A 24,673-nucleotide genomic window follows, 5' to 3' on the forward strand; every position below is an offset into this window, starting at 1 on the left:
CTATAGTAGTTGCCAGTTACACTACACTTTTCTAACTCATTTGCATTGTCAGAGGAACTGTCTTTGATTTCCATTAGATGTTTTTAATATTTAGGATTTTTCATGTTAAAACAACTATCTCTGATCCCTTCCTTTCAGAAAGCCTATTAATGATGGTAATAATAGCTAACATTTATTCATTTATTATAGGCCATTTATTCTTCACAGCAACATAAGATCAATATTATGAATCCTCTTAAATTTATAGATCTCTCAAGAATACCTCACATCTGCCCATAACTCTTGTGTTCAGAAGCTACCATCCTAGTCTAAAACCTCTCTCACCTGGACTTCTTCATTAATCTCCTCTTTCCTTTCTTGCATCTCCTCCCATATTCTCTACACAGCAGATAAAGTCATCTTTTAAAGATACAGATTAGGGCTGGCTAGTTAGCTCAGTTGGTTAGAATGTGCTGCTGATAACACCAAGGTCAGGGTTCAGATCCCTATACCAGCCAGCCGCCAAAAAATTTTTTAAAATAAATAAATAAAAATATAGATTATGTTATGTTACTTCCCTTTTTAAATCCCTGTAAAAAAATTTCATTGTACTGAGAATAAAATCTAAATTTTTCACTAAATCCTGTAAAGCCCTACTTGGTCCCTACTTGTTTGACCTTATCATATGAACACTGTCTCCCTCACTCATGTGATTAAACCACACTGCATATTTTCTCAGTTCTCTGGGAACATCAGCTTGACTTGTATAATAACAAAGGGATGACATATGTATGAACAGATTATTCTTACTCTTTTTTGTAACTGATGAGTTGTAAGAGGAAGACTTTACCCTTTACATGGTAGCTCCTGTTATCACTGTAAACCTAAGAAAAGACAAGGTGTTGAAACACTTAAGTTATTTGACTTATGGCCATGGGGGTATTCAGGACACTGTTCCAAGAAATGACTATCTGCACAGTTAGAGATGGAGCACAAGAGTTCCCAACTGTACACACACAGAAGAAATTCAAATTTGAAATACTTCAAAAAGTTCCTGTTTACATAGCTCAGTTTTCATCTGGTTCCCTTGACACCAGTGTTTGTATAGCTCCTAAAGAAGTGGAGTGTCTGTGATTTTGACAGATGGCTAACTTAGCATCTGTCAAAATCTTGATTTTCGGGCCGGCCCGGTGGTGCACTGCTACAGTGTGCCGCTTGGGAAGCGCGGCGGCGCTCCCGCCGAGGGTTCGGATCCCATGTACAGACCGGCCGCTCACTTGCTGAGCAAGGTGTGGGAGCAACACCGTGGGTTGCGATCCCGTTGCCGGTGGTACAGGCGCGACATTGAGGGTTGCGATCCATTGCCGGTCAAGAAAAAAGACAAAAAGGAAAAAAAAAATCTTGATTTTCAGGCCGGCCCGGTGGTTCACTGCTATAGTGCGCCACTTGGGAAGTGCAGCGGCGCTCCCGCCGAGGGTTCGGATCCCACATACAGACCGGTTCCCGCTCACTGGCTGAGCGAGGCGCGGGAGCAACACCGAGGGTTGTGATCTCGCTGCTCCCGGTCCGGTACAGGGGCGACACTGAGGGTTGCGATCCGTTGCCGGACACGGAAAAAGACAAAAAAGAAAAACAAACAAACAAAAAAAATCTTGATTTTCAGCCCGGCCCGGTGGTTCACTGCTATAGTGCGCCACTTGGGAAGCGCAGCGGCGCTCCCGCCGAGGGTTCGGATCCCACATACAGACCGGTTCCCGCTCACTGGCTGAGCGAGGCGCGGGAGCAACACCGAGGGTTGTGATCTCGCTGCTCCCGGTCCGGTACAGGGGCGACACTGAGGGTTGCGATCCGTTGCCGGACACGGAAAAAGACAAAAAAGAAAAACAAACAAACAAAAAAAATCTTGATTTTGTCATCAGGCTGCATAGAACCTTCCTAGTTTCCTGTGAGCAAGGTCTCAGCCTGTCTGTAGAAACTGCATGAATTCACCTCCCCACATAATTTTACTGGTTTTCTTGCATAGAAGCAGAGTTCAAGAATGGAAATATGATATAAAGTAAATCTGCTCATAGAATTTCAAGCCATAGTGTTCATTATGTTTGTTTTATACATATTTTATGTGTTTATTTTATACATATTTTATTTGTTATATATAATTCTGTTTTAATTTTTAATTGTTTTATTTATTTATTTTGGAAGCTGGCTGGTATGGAGATCTGAACTAAAATGATCCTTTTGATTTATATTGGCTGAGGCTGTTTCTTATGAATTTTCCATAATAAATAATATGACATGAAAAGTTATTAAATAAATACAGTTGACTTTGACTTTTAAGCATAATGGTTTTTGATTTAGTTGGCCATTGTGGATACACCTTGTACAACTTGCATAATTTTTTTTGCATAAGTTTTGATAGCCAGAGTTACCTCTTTATAAAATCAAGTAGTTTTAGATTTGGACAACAGATACTGTATCTGTATTCACACTTACTTTATTACAGAATAATTCATTCTAGCTGTCCTATTAATGGAAGGAGAATACACTGAGGAGATGTCATACAAGAGTGATGACAAGAGGAAGATATTAAGGTTGAATATCAGGAACCTCAGGGTTACTTCTTTTTTTTTTTTTTCCCTTTTTGTCTTTTTCCGTGTCCGGCAACGGATCGCAACCCTCAGTGTTGCCCCCGGACCGGACCGGGACCGGCAACGGGATCGCAACCCTCGGTGTTGCTCCCGCGCCTCACTCAGCCAGTGAGCGGGAACCGGTCTGTATGTGGGATCCGAACCCTCAGCGGGAGCGCCGCCACGCTTCCCAAGCGGCGCACTATAGCAGTGCGCCACCGGGCCGGCCCCAGGGTTACTTCTATATAGTTTTTCCTCTTTTACTGCAGAATAGGCCAAGTGGAGCGGTTCAGATTAGTGATGGTTCAAATTCTGTTACTCACTTAACTGCAGAGTTGTGAGTAGTTTAAATTCCATACTTATCTTTTTAAATACCCACAACTATGTCTGTTTGCTTTTCTCTAATTTATAAGATTTCATTTAAGAAAAGGTTTGAAGAAAGTTTGAAAATGGTGCCTAAGTAACACATGTTAAAAATTAGTTTTTTATTCTACTGTATGTAGAATGTTTGCCACAAGCCATACACTGTTTTTACTTCAGCTGGTTGTTGTGTGTGTAAATGTGTGTTGAGGTGGGTGTTACTGATTAATATAATCATCTGACTTCCATTGTATTATTTTTAACCATTAATGAATTTGGGGGTGGGGGAATTTACTTTTCAGGTTGAAGCACTCAATAAGTTAAAAACTTTAAATAGTTTAATCAAATTGAATGCAGTGAAGCTAAACAGAGCTAAAGGGAAGGAGGCCATGCACACCTGTTTAAAACAGAGTGCTTACCGAGAAGCTCTCTCTGATCTGCAGTCACCTCTGAACCCATGTGTCATCCTCTCAGATCTCTAGTAAGTGACCGTCTTTGCTTTGTTCAGTGAGTCTTCTGTGAAAAATAGCAAGGCAGAAAAAGTTTCTGTGTCACTGCCTTGGGGGAGCTACTTAGGGACTGCTGTCAGTCTTAGTATAATGTAATTAAGGAAGGAAATCTAAAAGTCCTCAGAGACTATGCTTGTATTCAATAGGATGTATACCTATCAGCTGAATTTACCTGTGGGGTTAGTGAAAGTTATTGTAAGTTAATTTCCTTTCCATACTATGTAATTAAATTTATTTTCTATATTACTTGTTCCTAAGAGTTGAAAATCCTATGTGAGCAAAATGTTGGAAACCATAATAAATTATTTACTAATTGACTTTCTTATTTTAAAATGAGATCTTGAATGAGTTGGGAACTTATTTGTTACTTTCTCATTGCCGACTAAAGTAATAATGAAAAATAATAATGTGTATTCAGTATAATATTAGTATTCAAAATTGATTCCTCTTTGAGAAATCTAGAACGATCTCATAATATTCCTAATTTTAATCTAATGATATATCCTTATTTTTTAACTCACTAAATATAATTACATAAAGTTAGGGAAATATAAGGAAACGAGAGGAGGAATTTTAAGTGGAGGCAGTGAAAAGTGCAGATCCTAGATTTTGAGTCCAGCCCATCTGGCATCAGTACGTGCCAACCAAGGCTGTCTTCACGGTTGCTTTTCTACCAAGAGGAAATTTTCTAGCTCTGACTTCTGCAGACCTGAAGGAATAAGTGAGGGGCTTATGAGGTCAAAATTACAATCATGCTATATCATTACATTGACATGAGCTTATTTTTCCTTTATTTGATTTCAGTGTTGAAAAGTGCAAATACATGGACTCCAAAATGAAGCCTTTGTGGCTGGTGTACAACAACAAGGTATTTGGTGAGGATTCAGTCGGAGTGATATTTAAAAATGGTGATGGTAAGTAATGAGGTTTCTGTGGCACCAGATTCCTTAGAATTTTTTATTTATTGTCCTTTTGCTTTATCTTAATGGTGGTGTATAGATGTGTAACAGTTGGCAGCCTAGAAGTGTAGCTGTCAATGATTATAAGGTCAAATTCACCATGTCCTAAGTCCCTTTTTTTGCCTCTTGGAAATGACCTCTACATTTCTCTTACATACACTGTTCTAGTAAACCTTTCTTTTTTTCCCTTGCAAAATGCGAAGTTTGTCTACTCCTTTGATAAAAAGATTGCAAATTACAAGAGAATATTTTCAGTAATTTGTTGGTATATCATGTTTTAGTGATAGCAATATTGATTTTGCTTCCATTGTTTTGTATTTTCATTAAAATTTCTCATTGACAGGCCAGCCTGTGGCTCACTCAGGAGAGTGTGGTGCTGATAACACCAAGGCCACGGGTTCAGAGCCTATATAGGCTGGTTAGCTCAGTGGGTGAGCGTGGTGCTGACAACACCAAGCCAAGGGTTGAGATCCCCTTACCGGTCATCTTTTTTAAAAAAAAATTTCTCATTGACGCAAACTTTATAAAGGAAATGCCTCTGTAATCACACCAACTAAAAGGCAGTCATGACTTGTTTGTTTTGTGCCTACAAGAAAGTCATGTAAAACTCATTTCATTGGGCTTCAGATTCTTCGTGTCCATGAGGATTATAGCATCTGTAATTCAGGGTTGTTAAAGGGAATTAAGTGTGATAACATAAGTAAATGTGCTTAACATAATGTGTACTTATAGCTTTTTTATACAGAACTCATAATATTTTGCTAGACATTTAACTATTGATGATACAAATGTCATTATATGATATCACTACTTTCACATTCTCTGTTCCTTGAAAACACCCTTAGACATGATAATAAAGTCAACTATTACAGTTTTGTGGACACATGATGCTGTTACTCATGTGATTCTTAAAAACTTCCTGTGCAGCCCTAAAAGCAAACAAGAAGGAAAAAATTAACAATGTAAAGGTAATACACATGCAGTGTAATACAGACAGCATTATAGTATCCATACAATTAGTATAGTAGCATACACATGTTCAACAATTAAAAATTATTATTTTTTACTTAATTTCTGAAATAATGTTACAGGGATGTGCTAACCAGTGAGCCTAATATTTGACATAGTAAGTATGGTCAGTGTTAAAATTTTGGAAAAAAATTAGTTCAGTATTTATTCATGGTTTTAGTTAGTTCTGACTGAATTAGCTAAGCTTGAGTTAATGAGTTACTAGGCATAAAATGGAAAACACTTGTAATGCAGCATTTTCCCCCCTTAGATTTACGACAGGATATGTTGACACTCCAAATGTTGCGCTTGATGGATTTACTCTGGAAAGAAGCTGGTCTGGATCTTCGGTGAGATTTCCAGTGAATTTATTTTTTTTGTCTCATGTTGTATTCTTCCTACAGCAAAATTTCTAAAACTTCTTGTTGATTTCTTTCCCTTCTGCTATTATTATTAATTGTTGTTCATAATAATATTTATATAGCACTTTACAATATACTTTCAAATATGTTATCTTGTTTAAATCTCATCACGTTTATTTTACTTTTTTTATTGATTATATGTATTCATGGGGCACAGAGCTGACTCTCGGCACCTGTGCCCGATATGTTGCCAGCAAATCAATGCTATCAGCATGCCCACCACCTCAAATTGCAGTTATTCCCCGTGTCTCCCACCCAACCTCTTCCCAATCCCTTACCCTCCACAACCCTTGATCTGTTCTCTCCCTCTGGAAGTGAAACACACACTACCGTGGTCTTTTTTTCTCTCTTAGCTCCCACTTATGAGTGAGTACATGTGGTATTTTTCCTTCTGTGCCAGCCTTATTTCACCTAACATAATTTTCTCCAAACTCATCCATGGTGCTGTGAATGGCAAAATTTCATTCGTTCATTCATTCATTCATTCATTCATTCATTTTTTATGACTGATTAGTATTCCATTGTGTATATATACTACTTTTCCTTATCCAGTCATCCATCAATGGGCATATAGGTTGGTTCCATAACTTGGCTATTGTAAATAGAGCTGTGGTGGCCATGGAATGCAGGTATCCCTTTGACATGATGATTTCCATTCTTTTGGGTATATACCCAGAAGAGGATTGCTGGATCATATGGTAGATCTGTTTATAGTTGTTTGAGAAACTTCCATACTGTTTTCCATAGTGGTTATACAAATTTACAGTCCCATCAACAGTATAGAAGAGTTCTCCTTTTTCCACATCCTCACCAGCATTTGTTATTCTCAGTCTTTTTGATTATTGCCAGTTTAACTGTGGTGAGATGGTATCTCAGTGTGGTTTTAATTTGCATTTCCCTGATGATTAGTGATGTTGAGCATTTTTTCAAGTACCTGTTGGCCATTCATTTGTCTTCCTTTGAGAAATGTCTGTTCAGCTCCTTTACCCGTTTTTTGGTTGGGTCATTTGTTTTTTTTTTTTACTGTGTAGTTGTTTGAGTTCCTTGTATGTTCTGAATATTAATCCCTTCTGTTCAGCTCCTTTACCCGTTTTTTGGTTGGGTCATTTGTTTTTTTTTTTTTACTGTGTAGTTGTTTGAGTTCCTTGTATGTTCTGAATATTAATCCCTTCTCAGATGTATAGTTTGCAGATATTTTCTCCCATTCTGTAGGTTGTCTTTTCACTCTTTTGATTGTTTCCTTTGCTGTACAGAAGCTTTTTAGTTTGATATAATCCCATTTGTTTATTTTTCCTTTTGTTGCCTGTGCTTTGGGGCTCATAGTCATAAAGTCTTTTCCCATTCCTACTTCCATGGAAGTGTTTCCCCCATGTTTTCTTTTAGGAGTTTTATAGTTTCAGCTCTTATATTTAAATCTTTAAGCCATTTTGAGTTGATTTTAGTATATGGTGAGAGGTATAGGTCTAGTTTTGTTGTTCTGCATATGGATGTCCAGTTTTCCCAACACCATTTATTGAAGAGGCAGTCTTTTCCCCAGTGTATGTTCTTGGTACCTTTGTCAAAGGTCAGTTGGTTGTAAGTCTGTGGGTTGATTTCTGGGTTCTCTATTCTGTTCCACTGGTCTGAGTATCTATTTTTATGCCAGTACCATGCTATTTAGGTTACTATAGCTTTGTAATATAATTTGAAGTCAGGTAGTGTTATACCTCTGGATTTTTTTTTTTTTTGCTCAGGATTGCTTTGGCTATTTGGGGTCTTTTGTTGTTCCATATGAATGTTAGGATTGTTTTTTTCTATTTTTATGAAGAATGTCATTGGTATTTTGATAAGGATTGCATTGACTCTGTAGGTTGCTTTAGGTAGTATGGACATTTTCACAATGTTGATTCTTCCAATCCAAGAGCATGGAATGTCTTTCCACCTTTTTGTGTCTTCTTTAATTTCTTTCAGTAGTGATTTGTAGTTCTTGTTGTAGAGATCTTTTATCTCTTTGGTTAAATTGATTCCTAGGTTTTTGTTTGTTTTTTGTGACAATTGTAAATGGGCTTACTTTCTTGATTTCTTTTTCTGTTGGTTCGTTGTTGGAGAGTAAAAATGCTACTGATTTTTGGGTGTTGATTTTGTGTCCTACAACATTACTGAAATTGTTAATCAGTTTTGAGAGTTTTTTGCTAGAATCTTTAGATTTTTCTATATGTAGGATCATGTCACCTGCAAACAGAGACAGTTTGACTTTGTCTTTTTCAGTCTGGATGCCCTTTGTTTCTTTCTCTTGCCTGATTGCTCTTGTTAGCACTTCTAACACTGTTAAATAGGAATGAGAATCACATTCTAACTTGTGGTTTTGAAGGTACTCTCAGGGGAGGATGCACTGTGGGTCTTGGCAGTGATAAGGCCAGAGAAGGGCCGTGATTCTTTATAGATAGCCTAGGTACATTCATTCCTCTACCTACCAAGGGGAAGGAGAAGAACATGTTTTGGTGGGTTTTCGGGTTTTTAGCTTTCCACCCATCAGTAAGGGCAGACAGGGAGCAGAGTAAGTTTGTAGTGTGGTAACAGAAAAAAAGAAACGTAACAGGAAGCCTCAGACTGTATTCACAATGAACAGAACAAGGGATTGATAAACTTAAATATTTAAACAGCTAATAGAAATAATATGGAAAAAAAGATGTGAAAAGGCATTTCATAAAAGATATAAAATAAATAAACTAATAAGTATGTGAACACTGTCAGTTCCAGTTAAGAAATACAAATTATGGGAACAACTAGATACCACTGATATCCTAACAAAGATTTTCTTAAATAATTATTTAGTTTAGGATACTGCTAAAGCAACAAAAACACAGGGAATTTCACATACCTTTGTAAATTGATATAAGCCTTTCTGTATCAAGTGTATTTATATTATTTATCCAGTATTTACAGAATTCACTTTAAAATTGGAAATGTGGACAGAGATGTATACACAAAGGTATTCTTCCTTGTTTTATTCACAATAAAAAATTAGACAACTCTTTTGAACATTTGCCCAATACTAGAATGATAATTTTAAAAAAAATTATTAGCCTTTCCATATGAACATATGTTTCAGGTATCTTAAAATATTTTTTATAGAGAATTGCTATAATTTGGAGAAAGTGCTTGTCTTTAAATGTTAAATGAAAGAAGTGAGGGGCTGGCTGGTTGGCTCAGTTGGTTAGAGTGCAGCCTTGTAACACCGATGTCAAGGGTCTGGATCCCTGTTATCAGCCAGTCACCATAAAAAAAAAAGAAAGAAAAAAGAAATGACATGCAAAATTATTTTTATAGATTATAGATTTTGTAGATATTATTTCTGGGTGGTACAATTAATTACAAGTGATTTCCCCCCTGTGTACCTGTTTCTCTAGTTTTCTGCAGTGAGCATGTATTTCTTTTTTAATCAAGGAAAAAAAAATACATTAAACATGTTTCATGATAGGGTACAGGTCTGTACAGGTTTTAAACTCTTTTTTTGTTTGTTTGTTTTTTGTTTTTATTGAATCATAATTGATTATACATATTTTGGGGATTCAATGTTGACATATGTTGATCAAATCAATATTACTAGTATATATATTGTTACAAGTTGTACTTATTCTTTATGCCCCTCATCCAATCTCTCTCTATCCTCCTCTCCCTCCCCCATCCCACCACTGATAACCCTAGATTTCTTCTCTTGCTCTGAAAGAATAATAGTTACTCTGTTGATTTGCTGCCTAGATGATCTGTCCAATGCTGAAAGGTATGTTCAGGTCCCACAGTAGTATCATAGAGCAGATGCTTCTTCTGTCACTCTGGAACGGGCTTTGTGGAGAGAGACATTCTCTTCTTTTCTTTGGTCTCTGCTGGTCAGTCTCCTTGTGTGAATGCACTCCAGTGGCTGGTGGACCATCTGCATGGTGGTCGTGACATCTATACACTTTCACGGCAGCCGTGGTTACTGCGGTGGCTGTGGTGAGCCACCAACATGAAGGTGATGTTTTTGGCATGCTCCTTGGCGCTGGAGGTGTGCCTGGTTGGGGGGGGAATCCGGTCCACGGCTCCATGCTGCCGGCCCCCGGGTGGGGCCCTGAGGCACTGGTGGTGTGCCTGGGCCGGAACTAATTTTTTGTCCTTTGCTTACATCTGAAACAGGGGAACCTTCTGTGGGAACCAGTACTTGAGCTGTGTTTTTGAGCTAAATTGCTGCTTTGCTGCTGTTTCTCTAGGGAAGACTTTTTGTGCAGCTCAGGGTTAAATGGTTGACCTTATAGGTACTTATGGCTCTCCAGAGACCTGGTGCACCTGGATTGTGTAGAAACTCTAATCTGGGCCTGAATCTTTTCATCAAACTGCACCCCATGCAATTCTGCATTCCTGACCAGTCTCCTTTGAGTGGTCCCGTGCTGATTAGGGGACGGATCAGCTGTCCTTGCTGTGTCCCAGTGTTCTCCTGGAGGGCCCGCCTCCCCCACCGCCCATGGTCCAAACACTTCCCATGGAACAGGCCCTGCACTGGTCCCTTGCCATGACTCACTGGCCTCTGAATGGCTCCCTTTTTTCAGCTGTTCTGGCTCCTCCCTCCTATGTGGGTCCACAGGAGCCTTATTAGTGGTCTTGCTGTCCTGGGGGCCATCAAGGCTCTCTTCTCTCCTGCCGCCTCCAAGTGACTCCATCCGAAGGGCACAGCTGTGGCTTCTGCCGGCTCCTGCTCCATGCACTCAGTAGTTCCAGCCTTAAAGTGGCCGTGGCCCAAAACACTCCAAGCAGTTTTTAATTTCTCTCATCGTGGCTTCTCCCCCTTCATGAACTCCATAGATCTTTCCTCCTCTTCCCCTGAGCTCCAGCGGTCCCAGCTTGGCTGTTGTTACATTTTTATAGTTGTAAATTGGTTGGTTTGTGGGAGAGAGTGATGCTGGGGACCGTCTATTCTGTCATCTTGACTGGAACTCTTAAACTCTTTTTTTATGCTAGTAAATGATTAACTTCATCTTTTACCTAACTCTTTATATATATATATTTTAATCTTGAACTATTTCAAGACATAGAAAATAATTTACAGCAATTTTCTTGTTCTTACACCAGATTTAATAAATATATATTTAGTAATTAAATAACAGATGTTAATGTATACATATTTACTTTTTGAAAAAGGAATTAAATATGCAGTAAAGTTAATGCATTCTCATTCCATTCTCCTTTCTCACATCTCAGAATTAACTACTGTCCTAAGGCTGGAGTATATATATTTTTATGTTTTAATTATATATTATGTATACATTGTATATTTTGAACTTTAAAGAAATGCTGTCATATCACATGTAACTTTTTGCAATTTGTTTTTTCTCTCAACTCTTTCTGAGATTTCTCATATTAGTATGTAAAGTTCTGATTTGTTATTTTTACTGCCATGTATTAATCCTTTGTATAAACTTAAAAACTTATTCTCCTATTAAAAGCTATTTGTGGGCCGGCCCGGTGGTGCACTCGGTAGAGTGCGGCACTTGGAAGTGCGGTGGCGCTCCCGCTGAGGGTTCGGATCCCATATAGAGACTGGTCCGCTCACTGGTTGAGCGTGGTGCGGGCGCGACACCCAGGGTTGCGATCCCGTTACCGGTCACGAAAAAAGACAAAAAGGAAAAAAAAAAGCTATTTGTATTACTTTTTTTTTTTTTAATACAAAAACAAAAAAGCTACAGTTTACATCCTTCACAATCTCTCCATTCACGTATGGAAGTGTTCTTTATTTTTTTAATTTGTTTGTTTTTCTTTTTTCTTTTTTGCATCTGTCTTATTATGGGCATTCGAACCCGTAATCTAGGTGTTATAAGGCTGCACTCTAACCAACTGAGCTAACAGGAAGTGTTAGAAGTGATAGCACCAGGAAGTGTTCTTTAGTGTGCAAGGGATCTTCAAAAAGTTCATAGAAGCATTTATATTATTTTTTAGCTGTATTTTTTCACAAATTTTGTGAAGTTCCTTCATATATGGCTGGAAGTGAGATTGCTGGGTGGTAAAGTATATGCATTTTCAACTTCAGCATCACTGCCAAACTGCCTTCCAACATGACCATAACAGTGTTGTTTTCTCCCAGAAATATCTGAGTTTCATTTTCTGCATCTCCTTGCCAATCAGAGTTGTTGATTTTTTGCTAATCTAATGAATATAACATGGTATCTCATAGGATTTAAACTTTCTTTTTTTTTTTTTATTAGTGGTGAAGTTAAGTACTCATATCTCTTCAATGCTTATAGGTTTGGGCATTTTCTCTCTGCTATAAATTACCTAGCTTCTTTTATGGCTTATGCTTTTTGTTGTATTGTATTAAAAAAAAATGTTCCCTCACCAGTTATCTCAAAGATATCTCTTATATTTTATTGCACAGATTTTAAAGTTGGCGTGCTTTCCCCTCTTTTTCTGTCTCTAAAAGAGTTTGTGTCAGATAGAGATTATGTGTTCCTTTATATTTTATATACCTTAAAATTATCTAGTCCTGGTGGAGATTTTTGGGGAGTGAGGGATGGGGTCTAGGTTTTTGGACCACTGGTTTTTCTTAATGGTTATTGGCCTCTTCCATTTTTTTCTTTCTTAAGTCAGTTTTGAGGCTAAAAATAATCCAATTCATTAATGTTTTCATATGTATTAGCATACATTTTTTTATAACATCCTCTTGTAATTTTAAAATCTGGGCTATGTCTCCCATTCTGTGGGTTGCCTGTTTACTTTCTTTAAAATTTTGATTAGATCAGTTTATCTGGTTTTTTTTTTTCTCTGTTTGCCTTTGGTTTTGGTTTTAGGTCTAAGAAACCATTGTCTAATGAAGATTTACGTGTGTATGTTTTCTTCTAAAAGTTATATATTTTAGCCCTTACGTTTAAGTAATCAGTTCATTTTTAGTTAAGTTTTTAATAGTGTGTGTGGTAGGAATCTAACTTCGTTCTTTTCCATGTGGATATACACAAACTTCAAAAAGTTTATGGAAACAATTTAAAACTCTGGTATAGTTGTTTCAGCACCATTTGTTGGAAATATTATTTTTTCTTTGAATTATCTTCACATTTTTTCAAAAATCAATTGATTGTAAATGTGAAGGTTTTTTTCTGGACTGTAAATTTTTTTCCATTGATCTATATATCTGTCCCTAAGCATAGCTTTGATGACTGTGACTTTGTAGTAAGTTTTGAAATCAGGACGTATGAGTCCTCCAACTTTAGGGGTTTTTTTAATTTTCATTTATCTGAGAATGTCTTCACTTCTTTGTTTTTGAAGAAGAGTTTTGCTGGATATCGAATTCCTGTTTGACAGACTTTTTCTTTCACCATTTCCTACGTGTCATCCTCTGCCTTCTGGCCTCTATGTCTTCTAGTGAGAAATCACTTGTAAATCTTATTTGGATCCTTGTAAGTGTTGAGTCTTATTTCTCTGCTCCTCTCAAGATTTTTTTGTGGGGGGCTCTGACCAGTGTGATTATAATGTCTACTCCTACTTGGAGCTTATCTTACTTTTAATTCATTCAGCTTCCTGGATATGTAGATTATGTGTTTTTTTCCTATCAAATTTGCAAATTTTCGGCCATGATTATTTCAAAAATGTTGCCTCTTTCTCTTATCTTCTGTGATTGCCATTATGCATTTTTTGGTATACTTGATGGTATTTTACAAGTTCTTGAGGCTCTGTTCATTTTCCTTCTTATTTTTTCTTTTGTTTCTCTGATTGAATAATTGACCTATCTTCAAGCTTGCCAGTTCTTTTTTATGGCTGCTCAGATTTGCTGTTGTGCTACTCTAGTGAATTTTTTATTTCAGTTATTGTCCTTTTCAACTCCAGAATTTCTTTTTGGGTCACTTAAATAATTTCTGTCTATTGTTGTCTGTATTTGGTGACACATAATAAATCTCATGCCACTTTCCTTTAGTTTTTTAGAAGTGGTTTCATTTTATTATTTGAACATTTTTAAAATAGATAGATGTTTTAAAATCTTTGTCTAATAGATTCCGAATTTGAGCATCCTGATTGACTGTCTTTTGAGTGCATTTCTCCTGTGTGTGGGCCATACTTTCTTGGGGTTTTTTTGTATCTCTCATACTTTTTTGTCAGAAACTATTCCCTTTAAATAATTTGGCAGCTGTGAAAATCAGATCCTTTCTCCCTTGAGGATTTTTTTGTTTGTTTTTTGGGGGGTGACTGACAATATAGGGATCAAATCCCTTCAGGTTTTGTTGTTGCTGTTTATTTGTTTGACTTTTCTGAACTAATTATGTAAAATTTGTATTCTTTGTCTTGTTTGGTCACTGATGTCTCTACTTGGTTAGTTTATCGGTCAGCTAATACAGAGATTTCCTTAAATGCCTAGAATCTTAAGTTTTCAAGTCTTTTCTGAGGGGCTTTGTGCATATTGGGTCATGCCTTCAACAGTCAGCCAAGTAGTTCAGAACTATGTTTTAGCCCTAATTCCCACCTTGCACAAAGTCTCAAGGTAAGCCAGAGTTGAGACCTAGAGCCTTCTAAGTTCTTTCCTATGTATGTACACAGCCCTGGGGATCCACACAATAGTACCTATGCACGTGGCCTTTTAGATTTCCAACAATATTTTGGAGCTTTTTAGTACCTGTGAAGACATTTCATTCCCTATCTTTTCCTTTTAAGCTTTTCAGTTAGCATATTGTTTGCCTCAGCTGTTATTTACTCCCTTATACAGCTGTTATGTTAAATGAATGCCTCTGATTATTTTTGAGAAACATTCCCAGGAAAAAGGCAGTTCACATGAACACAGCAGTGTGATTGGGATCTTCCTGGGAGCCACCAGAAAAGTCAAACAATGAAAGCTCTTTGGGAATAGGGTTTTGAAGGAGTTCAAACTCTGCTTTTTGCCCTTTAGGGGCTGCCAGACTGATTGTGTTCACCATGATTATGGTTGTTAAGGCTATCACAGAACTCAGAAGGGATTGTGTGTGGGAGTAGGCCATGGTAAAACACAACAGATTTAGCTGTTTTTCTTGAATAAACACTTCCTGTAATTGTTGTAGGCTTTTGTTGTATTTACAGAGTTCTGACATAGTTGATTCTGACAATTTTTGTCAGTGTTCTTGTTGCTTTTATGGGACAGTGGATTTTCAGTGGTTCCTGCTCCCCCATTTTTGCTTATGGGAGGATACTTCCAAAAGTTCATGGAATGATTCGTGTTGTCTTTTAATTCTGTTTTTCCATGAACTTTTTGAAGTACCCTCATATGGTGTGGTGATAGAATTCTTAAAACTAAATTTACTGTTTTTCTCAGAAACCTTGAAGATACTTTCTTCCATTGCCTTCTGGCCTCTTGTTATTTTTAAGAAGTCTGCTGTCAATCCTTTGTAAGTAATCTTTTTCACACCTATTTGCAGAAAAAATTTTTCTTTGCTTTTGGTTTCTGCAGTTTTACTATAATCTGCCTGTGTATGGATTCCTTGTATTTATTTTTTTTCCTGCTGCATTCTCATTGTCTTTTCAGTCAAAGAAGTCACAACTTTTAGTTTCTACAAAATGTGAACATTTTCTTTAATATCACAACTCTCTCATTTTGTTGTCTTTTTCTGCAATTCCAATAGATGTGTGTTGGACTTTGCTGTTCTCTCCTGCATGGCTCTTAACCTATCATATTTCTTACCTTTTTATGTCTTTGTCACATTCTAGATAGTTTCTTATTCTATTTCCCAGTTCACTAATTATCTCTTCAACAGTATCTATTTTTGTATGCCTGTCCTTTTTTTTAATACTGTACTTTTCTTATACCTTCTATTCCTTTTCTTTTGTTTCTTTCATCATTTTAGTCTTTTTCATATTCTGTTGTAGTTCTTGGGATGTCACTTTTTCATGTATCTGCTTACTCTTATTCATTTCCTTGTGTAGTTAATAATACTTGGTTTTGAATTCATTATTGATGGATATTGTGTTTTCTGTGAAGGTCCTTTGCTCGGGGTTATGAAAATGTCAAAAAAAAAACAATGAGTTTGCAGTTTGTTTGTGCTGTTGCAAAGGTCTGTACACACAATTAACCAGTTTTAATGTTAACTCCTTGCCTTCCGGCTCTCACATCTCATAGATAGTTCATATCTGGATCTTATAAAAGTGTGTGGGAAGGCTTGCCTATTTGCACTTACATGAAACCTTTTTTTCCTTGCCATACCCAGTTCTCAGAGTAGATGGGAAACTTTCATGCCACATTATATGATCGGTGTGCAGACAGACATTCTCTAGTTCCACCTGTCCCGGACCCTCAGCTTGGTGTAGGTTCTCAGGTCCAAATATCATGGGCCCAAGACTCATTTTTTGGTGGGCATTAAAATGTCAGCCAAGTCAGTAACTTACTGAGCCACTACAATGAGTAATCACTATATTTCTGGGACCCATAGATTTCTTTTTCTTTCTTTTTTTAAATATAACTATTAATAAAACCTTTTGATTTTATCACTTTTTATGTGATTTAGTATTTTTAGCTACCTAGTCTACAAGGTTGCAGGAAACAGTTAATACTTATGATTGACTTTGTCCCTGTAAGATTATAAATATTTCCTGATTAATTTTTTAACTTTGAATTATGTTCTGATTATTATTAAATATATTTTAATTAAAAATAAAAAAACAACTTGGAACTGTTGCTGTTTATTGACTGAACCAGGCATTGATTGTATTAGGATCTTCATAAATTTTACAACTCTATGAGGTTGGTATTATTCCTTTTTAACTCATGAGAAAATTAAGGCACTAGAGATTTTAAAGAAAGGATACAAAAGAAATTAAGTATGAGAGTCAGATTCAAATCCTGAACTGACAGACTCTAAAGTTAATGTCTTTCTGTATTCAGTCTAAAGTGAGAAAACAATTGTGGTAAGACGTGTCTAGTAAACCTTTGTTTATCAAAGTATAATGGTGCCCAAAATACTTAATTTAACTTTTTTTCTCTAAGTGTTTTCTGTTTTTAGATCCTATCATGCTACACTTGTCCAATGCTATTAATGTAGAAAGAGCAATTTGCTATGGGTGTTGTTTGTTCCTTTAATGGTACTGTAGATGTGATTGGAATAAGGAAGAGAAATCATAATTCATCTAAAAGGGACTCTGTGGCAACCATAGTGACAAAGTTTTACCTTTGATTTATTAGGAATTTCTAGAGCTGTGTAAAAATAGAATTAGTAGCCTTGAATAGGTAGCAAGTTTTTTGTTCAACCATTCATAAGGAATACTGCATAGATAAAGAGGATTGGGTCATTGTAAGAAACCCTCATTTGAGGACCATAAATCCAGTCGGGTCTGGGCTTCCTGTTTTTGTAAATAAAATTTTATTGGCACATAGCCATTTGTTTACATATTGTCTATGGTTCCGTTTATGCTGCAACTGCAGAGTTGTGACCTTAGTCTGCAATTCCTAAAACATTTTCTATCTGGCACATTCCACCAAAAGTTTGCTGTCGACTCCTACGTAAAGTAAATCCCAGGAAAATGTTTTCACTTGATTGATCCAACAAAAAAGAAGGGAAACTTCAAGATTAGGCATAATAAGTCATTTGTTTGTTCCAACATTAGCACGTAATCTACACAGTGGTTTCTCTTGCTAATAGAAAAAATTCAGGTCCTGATGAGCCTTGTTTGGTTGTGAAAGCCTGATCTAAAGACTTGGTCCTGGCTTTCTTAATTCTTTTAGCCTAATTGAAAACCCCAACCAAGTTCTTTTCTCTTAGTTTTTATTTTACATGTTTGAACCAAATGTAAAGCACATTTAGCCTCAAATGAAGTTCATTGTGACCTCAGACAATGGGAGGCAGCCACATGTGGGAGTGCTAGAAATAAACCTTGTGTCTTCTGATGGGAAACATTATGTGTCTAAAAAGAAAAAGGAACTTGTCTGTCCAGTGGGATCTTTGCTGACTTTTTGTACTCTGACCCCATGTTTAAAAAAATATGCAGGACTTTAATTCTTTTTGAGTTCATTTTCAAACTAATACCTTTTTCTCACCAAGCCTTTTTTTACTGTTTCTATAAATATATGTGCTGCAGTGTTCCTATTGTGTTTGGTTTTCTTTTAGCCAGCTGTTCGGGTTAAATTGGGTCACATAACACAACACTCTTTTAAGTTCAATCCCAAATCTTTAGGTACCTTTTATATGTTACTATTTTAGTACTTTTAACAATGCCATCTTTGCATGAATGAAAATGCATAGTGCTCATTTAAATCTTTCTCTGATGTTTCATAATAACCTTTTAGTATCTTTCATATCAAGTCAGAACATTTGTAAGCCATCAGTATGTTAGGACATTCCTGACCTCCTTTGGTCAGCAAATGATAGGCAATCAGCCTTTTCTTTCAAGTTTGATTGGTTGTCTGCATGATCTTTCTGGCCTTTGGTAGATTTGACAGTCCTCTGCATTCTCTCCTCCTCCCACGAATACACATGAAATCAATTTTTTGACAGTTGCCTCCATTGCAACTTTATATCCGAGTTGCAGGAATTGAGTTTACTTCCCTTCTGAGAGACCTATGCAAGTTATGTCATGATACTGGTATCAGCAGTCTTGGGTGGGTGAAGGAAGAATGTGGAAGTAATATAAGCATTAGGTAAAGGATTTACACTTTCCTCCTTTGAGGCAGCAGGCTAAGGTACTACTCAGACTTGGGTCAGTGTGTGAGAGTCAAGACCAGAGATAACTTGCTGCATACCCATGTGGAATAAGGATATGGGGTTGTCATCCCCACTGCTATAGAATATATTCCATATTTAATTTTGCATTGGTGTGAAAAGTAACAAATTGCTACTTGGGTCAGAGAGTCTGAGAAAGGAAGGTAAACATTACTAAAGTTGTTGTCATGGCCTTTTTATAAGAAGTGTAGACGTTGAGTGCAAAGGGGACCTAGATAAGATGATCAGGGCTCTAAGAGTTTGTCCCCAGCTTGACTTCTGTCAAATTGTCTCTGACAAGGATGTTTTTTCCTTCCCATTGTGAACATTCCATCCTCAAGACACTGAATGCTTTCATCGTTGCCTACTTTTGAAGAGGAAGTTGTTGGACTTGTGCCCAGTTTGGCTGCAAGTGGGGTGGGAGGAGATGCAGGAAGGCAAGAAAGTGCACTTTAACCTGGCAGTGTTTGCTTTACATGTGTTGTGTCATGATAAGGATAAGGGTGTCAGTAAAAACATTATTGCTCTCTAGCTACCTTTCTTATTGGGAGGTAAATTTTTAAAAGGAGAAGTAATAGTACAAGTATAAAGCAATTTATTCATATATTAGTCTGCCAGAATATAATTTGACAATTCTGCTCCCAACCTTATGTTGTTAGAACTAGAAAAGAGGCATAAAGAAATTGAGTTTTTCTTTGGAAGGAGTTTTAGAAATTATTTAATAAAACTCTTCTCTTTTATCTGATTATTACACATGCTTACGCACTCATATACTCCTTTCTCCCCCATCTCTCTCTTTCTCTCCTTTCTCTCTTTGTCTTTCATTAAGTCCTGCAGAGGCTTTCTCAGTGTTTTTAGGAGGATGACAGAAGCCCTCACCGGGCCTACAGGGCCATGCCTTTCCAACACTTTCTGTGTCTTCTACTCACCTTGCTCTTGTGTTTCTCTTTGCACTGTTCTCCACCCCTGCCGTCCTTCCTCCTCATGGAGGTCTTTCTTGACTTCTGCCATGTTCTTCTAGCACTTCTCCCTCCTCTCTCCTTTCTCTCTTTGTCTTTCATTAAGTCCTGCAGAGGCTTTCTCAGTGTTTTTAGGAGGATGACAGAAGTCCTCACCGGGCCTACAGGGCCATGCCTTTCCAACACTTTCTGTGTCTTCTACTCACCTTGCTCTTGTGTTTCTCTTGGCACTGTTCTCCACCCCTGCTGTCCTTCCTCCTCATGGAGGTCTTTCTTGACTTCTGCCATGTTCTTCTAGCACTTCTCCCTCACACAGAGGTTACATGCACTTTGTGCATCTGTTCTTTGTAAGGTCAGTGAGAGTAGAGACTGCTGCTTTTTTTGCTTATTTCTGTATCACCAGCATCTAATACAATGCTCCGTACATAACTGCCACCCAAATATGTATTGAACTCATAAATTTCATTCATTGCATTTCTGTGGGCTTTTTTTGCTTATTTCTGTATCACCAGCATCTAATACAATGCTCGGTACATAACTGCCACCCAAATATGTATTGAACTCATAAATTTCATTCATTGCATTTCTGTGGTTACCTGACCTTTATTTGAACCTTCCAAAGTATCTCATTCCATTTTGGAGTTGCTCTTTTCATAATAATGTATTTAGAAAAGTGGAGAAATTATTTGCAACCAAAATGAGAAAAAGATAATATTAATGTATACAGAGCTTATATAAATCACTAAGGAAGATGTTTAAAATCCAAATAAATAGGCAGAGAATGTATATAGCTAATTCACAAACAAAATTCTTCTTAAAATGGTTGAAGAATATCTGAGAAAATTTTTATGTTTATTGGGGATTAAAAAGTACAAATAAAGCAAAATGCCACCTATCAATTTAGTAAAAATTATTTTAATTGATGATCCACTTTTCAGCATGTATTTATAGTCACTCTTATGTCTACCTAGTAAGTATCAATTCTCATCTTTTTGACAGACTATAAGCCCTTTCTACATTTTCATTCACCTCTTTTCAGTTAAAGTTGCTGTCTCCAAGGAGTTTATAATCCATCTAGGGAGGGAAGATTTCAACCTAAGAAATGAGAAATCAGCAAGTGGACACATTGGTGCCCTGCTTTAACTCTTAATGTAAGACATTAGCCTCCCTACCCACTTCATTTACACAAGAGAGCAGCCTGTTACATAGTCAGTGACTCTGGAGACTGTGTAGATTAGAAAGATGGTTTTAGAGCCACACAAACCTAGTTTTAAGCTTTGTATCTTACACTTAGTTAAGTGTGTTACTTTTAGGAAGTTACTTATATTCCTCTTTTGTAAAATTGGGAACTTACCTTATAGGGATTTTGTTATTAAATTTGTTTATTGATTTAAAAATATTTATTGAGCACCTACTTTGTGCCAGGTACATTGTCAGGCACTAAGGGTACACAGTGAATAAAACATCCCTGCCTGATGGGACTTACATACTAATGGAATAGACAGACAAGTACATGTACAAGATACTGGATAGTGTTGAGGACTATACAGGAAAATAAAGTAGGGGAGCAATAGTGAGTATTGTGTCAGGGTTAGTGTTGTAATTTTAAATAGGACGATCCAAGAAGTTCTCACTGAGACTGTGACATTTCAGCAAAGACTTCAAAGAGGTGAGAGAGTAAGCCGCGTAGATACCTTGGGGAAGAATGTTCCAGGTGGAGAAAACACGTGAGAAGGATTGAGGGAGTGTTGTGCCTATTGTGTTTGAGGAACAACAAGGAGGCCAGTGTAGTAGGAACAAAGTAAGCAAAGGGAAGGGTAGCAGGAGAGATGAAGGGGGACCAGATTGAAGAAACGGCTTTCAATATAAGGTGGGAAGCCATTGCACACGAATTGTGATCAGGGGTGAGGTGAGTACGTTTTAAATGGATCATGTTGCTGTTGTATTTAGAGCAGACTGATGTGGAAGCAGGAAGACCAGTTAGGAAAATGTTGAATAACTGAGGTAAGAGTTGATGGTGACTTGGACTAGGGTTCTGGCAGAGAAAGGGGTAGGAGTGGGGAAGACACTCTGGATACATTTTTAAAGTAGATAAATTAAACGTTGCCATGAGAGAAAGAGAAGGATCAAAAGATGACCTTAAGGGGCCGGCCCGGTGGCGCACTGCTACAGTGTGCCGCTTGGGAGCGTGGCGGCGCTCCCGCCGAGGGTTTGGATCCCACATACAGACCAGCCGCTCACTGGCTGAGCGAGGTGCGGGAGCAACACCGAGGGTTGCGATCCCGTTGACGGTCCCGGTCCGGTACGGGCAGGACACTGAGGGTTGCGATCCGTTGCCGGTCACGAAAAAAGACAAAAAGGAAAAAAAAAAAAAAAAGATGACCTTAAGGTTTTGGGCTTGCACAACTGGAAGGGTGACCATAATCAGGATAATGTATAAAGTGCTTAGCCTGGTACCTGACTCCTATTATGTGTTCTATAAAGGGTGGTTCCCATCCCCAAAATTTAGAGTAAAAATGAAGGACTTCTCTTTTATCCATGTGCTTCTGTCCACCTATACAAGCAAATAGAATGTTTCACCAGAATAACAAGATAACAAATTATAAATTTAGCTGGCACATTGGAATTCTGGTAAATCACCCCTTCTGTTGGTCAAAGACTTACTCCCTAACAGAAGATAGAACTTGTATTTTTCCTTATGACAATAATGCAGTAATAGTAAGTGTGTCGATGATAATAAACTTTTTAAAAATATCAAAGGAAAAACTTACCAAATGTAATGTTTCATTTTAAGAAAAATATGCCTCTTTATGCCCATTTTTTCCCTTTCAGGATGCTGCCTTATGGTTGTTTAGCAACAGGAGATCGCTCTGGCCTCATTGAAGTTGTGAGCACCTCTGAAACAATTGCTGACATTCAGCTGAACAGTAGCAATGTGGCTGCTGCAGCAGCCTTCAACAAAGATGCCCTTCTGAACTGGCTTAAAGAATACAATTCTGGGTTAGTTTATGTTGTTTAATGATCATCTTTCTGTACAAACTACCAAACAAATAACTATTCTCCTAGTAGATATCATCAGTGTCTTGAAGAAAATATTAGTGTTATTTACTGCTTCATTTCAGATTAGAATAAAATGATACATAGATCTTCATAAAGTAGTATATGTGGTTAATGTTGGATTCTACTTTATCTAGATCAAATTTTAAAGCCCTGCAGTAAAGTTATGATCTAAGAATTTAAATATTTTTAAGATAACATTGAAGTTTTGCTTAAGTGTATCAACGTCTATAATTATGTGAATATATGAACTTAAGTAAGTTTTTAGTAGATTGATTTTGCAATAGAAATAAATGAGTTTGTAGACCATGAGCTCTCCAAACTAAAAAATACAGTGTTTGGAATTGTGTTAGTTATGATGCTAGAAAAGCACTAATATGTAGAAAATAAAGGAATTTCACAGTTAGGGGAAAATGTTTTGCAAGTATTTTTGGCTAAAGACTTCAAAGTCAGACTCAGATTTTATCATTGGTAAGATCCAAAGACTTGTATGTGAGAATCGGTTTCCAAATTTTGATCTTAAGGCCTTGTTTCCAAAGGGCCCATATTACTCAATTCTCATTGAAGTCAGTGACTTATATGGTTGGAACTTCAAAACTTAATATAGAATTCTAGTCTTAAGTCAAAACTGACAAAGATACTCCATCAATTATTGTGGGTCAATTAAGAAAAAAAATTCAGAGACAGAAGTAGATTAGAGGTTACCAGAAATGCGGGGGAAGGAATAATGAGAAGTGATTGCTTAACAGGTACAGAGTTTTTGTTTAAGACAACAAAAAAAGTTTTGGAAATAGAAATAATGGTTGCACAGCATTGTGAGTGTAATTAATTCCCTGTAATTGTATGTTTAAAAATGCTTGTAATGGCAATCTTTTTGTTATATATGATTTACCACGATAAAAAAGAAAGAATGAAAGAAAAACTGACGGAAATGTTTCCAAGCTCCAGCATAAGCCAGAAAAGTCCATGCTCTCCTGTCATTATTAAGCACATGAGTTACCTCCATCACCACTGAAACACAGCCAGGACCAAGGAATTGGACTGGGCAAGGCCCAGCTTTCTAATGTCTTTGAAGGCAGCCTGACTCTTCTCTGCCCTGATCCTGTGATCACCATCCTCACTTCCCTTGGCTGATCCAGCATGTTCTGCTCATATGCTTTTGGCAGCTCTGTGTTGCAGTTCCTCTCACAATTAAAAGGAAACAGGTGTGGTTTGGGTCTCACCCCATGCATTTGGAGACTGGAAGCTTTGTTGCTTATTTTTTTATTTCTTGTTCAGGGATGACCTGGATCGAGCCATTGAGGAGTTTACCCTGTCTTGTGCCGGCTACTGTGTAGCTTCTTATGTCCTTGGGATTGGTGACAGACATAGTGACAACATCATGGTAAAAAAAACTGGCCAGGTAAGCTGTCCCCTGGGATCCGCCAAGGGCCTCAGTGATGCTGTTACTTACGTACAGCATAATAATTTGTGAAACTCAGGCAGATTTTTTAGTGATTCTTACAGACATGTCTTTGTCTTTCCTTCAACTTCTCACCAGCCCTCTCTTCATATACTGTCTGCTTTATGTATTCACTTGTATGCTAAATGTTAGATGGCAAGCTCGGATTTATTTATTTAAATGTTTAAGAAATTATTATGGTTATTTAAAAGTGGCCTTATTCTTTTAATATAAGCAATTGTATTGGGGATACATGTGTACCTAACAGATGGAGCAGTGGATGTGCTGGATGTATTAACTTTAAAAAAGATAACCAGTGATAAAAAAAAGTTGGTGTGAACCCTACTTGAGCCATTATCTCTTTTAGAACATCAAACCTAATCATATGTGGGAGCAGGGAGAAAAGTAGTGTGAGTAATATCATTTTGGGGGAGTTAGGGAAGCTGTGCCAGGTTATTTATGAAGAAGCATTTAGTTTTTAATTGCAAATTTTCTCATTTTTTAGCGTGACTTGTTTGTAAAATTTTTTATATTAAGCAGACAGATGAGATAGCTTGGATAATTTTTCAGTTTTGCCACCAGGGGTATGTCAGTCTCAGAAAAGGGCTAGAATCAGAGGCTCCAGGTATTGCTATGGAAGAGGCTAAAAATGGGATTGGTTGGCAATTTATATATGGAATAGTTAGGTGCTCAAGTCCCCTTCCC

The 24,673-nt window shown here is 37.3% G+C and overlaps 1 protein-coding gene across 1 annotated transcript in view; it reads left to right on the plus strand.

Annotated features, from left to right (window-relative positions):
* The window catches only part of PIK3CB (phosphatidylinositol-4,5-bisphosphate 3-kinase, catalytic subunit beta), a 74,870-nt gene that overhangs the window by 43,566 nt on the left and 6,631 nt on the right, over window positions 1-24,673 (plus strand). The window contains exons 9-13 of the mRNA XM_008569452.1: window positions 3,266-3,444; window positions 4,277-4,386; window positions 5,711-5,789; window positions 22,303-22,470; window positions 23,806-23,929. Of these exons, the coding sequence (XP_008567674.1) occupies window positions 3,266-3,444; window positions 4,277-4,386; window positions 5,711-5,789; window positions 22,303-22,470; window positions 23,806-23,929 (660 nt within the window). The remainder of the gene's footprint in view (window positions 1-3,265; window positions 3,445-4,276; window positions 4,387-5,710; window positions 5,790-22,302; window positions 22,471-23,805; window positions 23,930-24,673) is intronic.

The sequence above is a fragment of the Galeopterus variegatus genome, unplaced genomic scaffold (assembly GCF_000696425.1).
Source record: "Galeopterus variegatus unplaced genomic scaffold, G_variegatus-3.0.2 Scaffold500, whole genome shotgun sequence".
NCBI classification, from domain to species: Eukaryota; Metazoa; Chordata; class Mammalia; order Dermoptera; family Cynocephalidae; genus Galeopterus; species Galeopterus variegatus.